At 47.4% G+C, this 2,979-nt stretch overlaps 1 protein-coding gene across 1 annotated transcript; it reads left to right on the top strand.

Moving 5' to 3' along the window:
- The first annotated feature begins 231 nt into the window (after positions 1–231).
- LOC138911587 (uncharacterized) lies at positions 232–1,869 on the top strand. The gene is made up of 2 exons (XM_070210972.1): positions 232–321; positions 1,015–1,869. The coding sequence occupies exons 1-2, from the start codon at positions 232–234 to the stop codon at positions 1,867–1,869; spliced, it is 945 nt and encodes a 314-aa protein (XP_070067073.1).
- The last annotated feature ends 1,110 nt before the right edge of the window (positions 1,870–2,979 follow it).

Raw genomic sequence — 2,979 nt, 5'->3', positions numbered from 1 at the left:
TAATTCTATTATCTATTCTTTAACCTATTGAATAATGAGGAAGACACTCGTTTGTCGACCATTAATAAATAAATTAATAAAAAAATAGTAGAAACCATCTAGAAGCTAATTAGGAGGAGACAACGGTCACCCAGGAAAAGCCCACGCTTAAACGATGGCCAGAAGATAGCTACCACTGCGAGTGGGACGCAGCCAAAACGGACAAGTCGAATGGAGAGCACTGTATCACAAATGGAAGTTCCCGCTGTTAGCGCACCACAAAGCCCCAGCACCGTGGATGTGGACACAAGTGCACAACCTGTCGGCACCTTGGCCGCTAGAGTGAGTGCACGAGCCAGCACATTGTCAGGAGCGCCAAGCCCAAGCACGCAACTCTTAAGTACGCAAGTCATGGACATGATAAAGAGAGTCGCTGCGCTAGAGCACGAGTTGCAGAGGTCAAAAACTGGTCAAGCACATGTGAGTACAGTTACTGATCCCGTTAAGTTGAGTAATGCTAGCGTGAGTGGTACAGCTAACCTGCCGCCATCTTTGATCGGAGCTTTGAACAGAGGGCCATCGTCGAGAGAAACTGCAGCTAAAGGTGTAGTCCTAAATTCAAGAGTAAGTTTGAGTGAAACTACAATTTTGAGTGGAACTGCCATTTTGAGCAGATCGCCATCTTTGAGTGAGACGCTGCTTACGTTGTTGAGTGGAAATTTGGGAACACAGTTGCAAATGGTAGAACGGGCTAAAGTTATGGACAACTGCTCTACAACGTCAAGCCGCTCGACGCCATATTGCTCTGCAGGCACAGCCAACGCTCAGCTACACTCCGGCACAGGAGAACCAACAAGCGATAATTTTGAACCAACGCAGGCAGCTGGGAACTTAGCATGAACGACTCCCAGGGACGATGTATGCCTGCCACGCAAATTACCAGATCTACCCGAGTGTGGAGGCCAACCTGAGGATTGACCTATATTCTTCTGCACATTTACGGAAGCAACTTTGGTGTGCAATTGTTCAAATAAGGAGAATAACCAGGGATTGCTGAAGGCACTCGAAGTGTCACGTGACACTGTGAAGTTGTTGCTCATACATCCCAGGAATGTGAACAACGTAATGGAACAATTACGTTTCAGATACGGCCGCCCAGAACAGCTAATACGCTGCCAGCTAGTTAGTATTCGAGAGGTGCAGCTAATTCAGGAGCACAACATAGCTAAAATCGTGCCATATGCTACACGAGTGATTAACCTTGCCGCCTTACCACAATTGACTAACGGGGAACAGCATATAGGGAATCCTACACTGATGGAGGATTTGGTCGCTAAACTACCACCAAGCAAGAGGGTGGAATGGGCCAGACATGCAGCTACGATTAGTCCTTTCCCGACAGTCATACATTTTAGCGCGTGGTTAACGGACTACGCCAATGTGGTATGTACGATTGTGGGCGTCGATAGTAAGGAGCAAAGACGTAGAGTGCCGCATGTCAGCATCGACCAGAATAATAAAGGTCTCACCAACCACTGTCCAATTTGTAATGGACAACACGCAGTCAGGGACTGCAACGAGTTTAACTTAGCCTCTCCGCTAAAAAGGTGGACAGTCGTAAAAAGGAACCGGCTTTGTTTTTCGTGTTTACGAGTTGGCCACATGGGAAGAGTCTGCAATACTCTGCATCATGATGCCATGAGTCACAATGCACCGCAGCCAACAGGTGATAGAGTGATAAATACTGGACGGATGCCGCAGCCAGAGGATCCTGAACGCCTTGAACGCCTACTACTCCGCATAATGCCAGTGATATTGCACGGGGCCAATAAGCGGATCGTTACGTACGCGCCGCTCGACGAGGGCTCGTCTGTAACGATGATCGAATAGGAGCTACTGCACGATCTAGATATTAAAGGGGAACGCAGGCAACTAAATATACAGTGGTTTGGTGGAAGAGCAACCAGAGAGCCGACTACAGTGGTAAGCATGGAAGTAAGTGGAGCGGACAAGCGCAAACGTCATGTGTTGCGAAATGTGTACGCCGTGTCCAACCTGAGCTTACCAATGCAAAGCCTGCATCAACGAGACGTCCAAATGTGGGGCAACGGTGCACGTCTTCAAATGCAACCATATCGCGGGGCGGTACCAAGACTTCTGATTGGACTTAATCATGTGCATCTTGGACTGCCGATGCAAACAAAAAGATTTGCACCACAGGGACCATATGCCGAACTTGGATGGATGGTTTTTGGGCCGGTAAGAGGTCGACGGCAACGTCATCAAAGTCATGCCTCCTAGCAGTGCAGGAGGATGCAATTCAAAAGATGGTAAACGACTATTTTGATATCAAAAACTTCGGTTGAAGCTTACGCCACCAGTCGCAGCTAGCGACGATGCAGGAGCACAGAGAATTCTCGAAGAGATCACGGTGAAATTAGGAGAACGTTACCAGACGGGTTTATTATAGAACTGTGATAATGTTGAGTTGCCACGAAGCTATGATATGGCATACAACAAATTGATCAACATTGAGAGAAAGATGAAGCGTAACGATCAGTTTAAACAAGTCTATATGAAAATGATGGACGATTATGTTCATAAAGGATATACTCGACTATTGAAGCAGCATGAGGTGGCTTTAGCCAACAGCGACAAACTTTGATATCTTCCGCACTTTGGAGTTGAAAATCTAAATAAGCCCGGTAAGATAAGACTAGTGTTCGACGCGGCAGCAAAAGTTGGTGATATTTCATTAAATTCGGCATTATTCAAGGGGCCGCAGCACTATATGTCGCTGCCGGCTGTTCTCTTCCATTTTCGGGAAGGTGCCGTTGGCGTTTGTGGAGCCATCCGAGATATGTTCCATCAAGTATTTATTCGACCGCAGGATAGATGCGCCGATTGCTGTGGCGAAACGGCGATGATCGCCGGAGCACACTATGTGAAGACCTTGAATGCCCTGCAGGATTCAGACCCTCGTGCGTTCAAAGGTATTCT

The sequence above is a fragment of the Drosophila virilis genome, unplaced genomic scaffold, assembly GCF_030788295.1.
Source record: "Drosophila virilis strain 15010-1051.87 unplaced genomic scaffold, Dvir_AGI_RSII-ME tig00001642, whole genome shotgun sequence".
Lineage (NCBI taxonomy): Eukaryota > Metazoa > Arthropoda > Insecta > Diptera > Drosophilidae > Drosophila > Drosophila virilis.
Note: the sequence above shows the minus strand (reverse complement) of the source record. Positions and strands in the feature narration are given on the sequence as shown.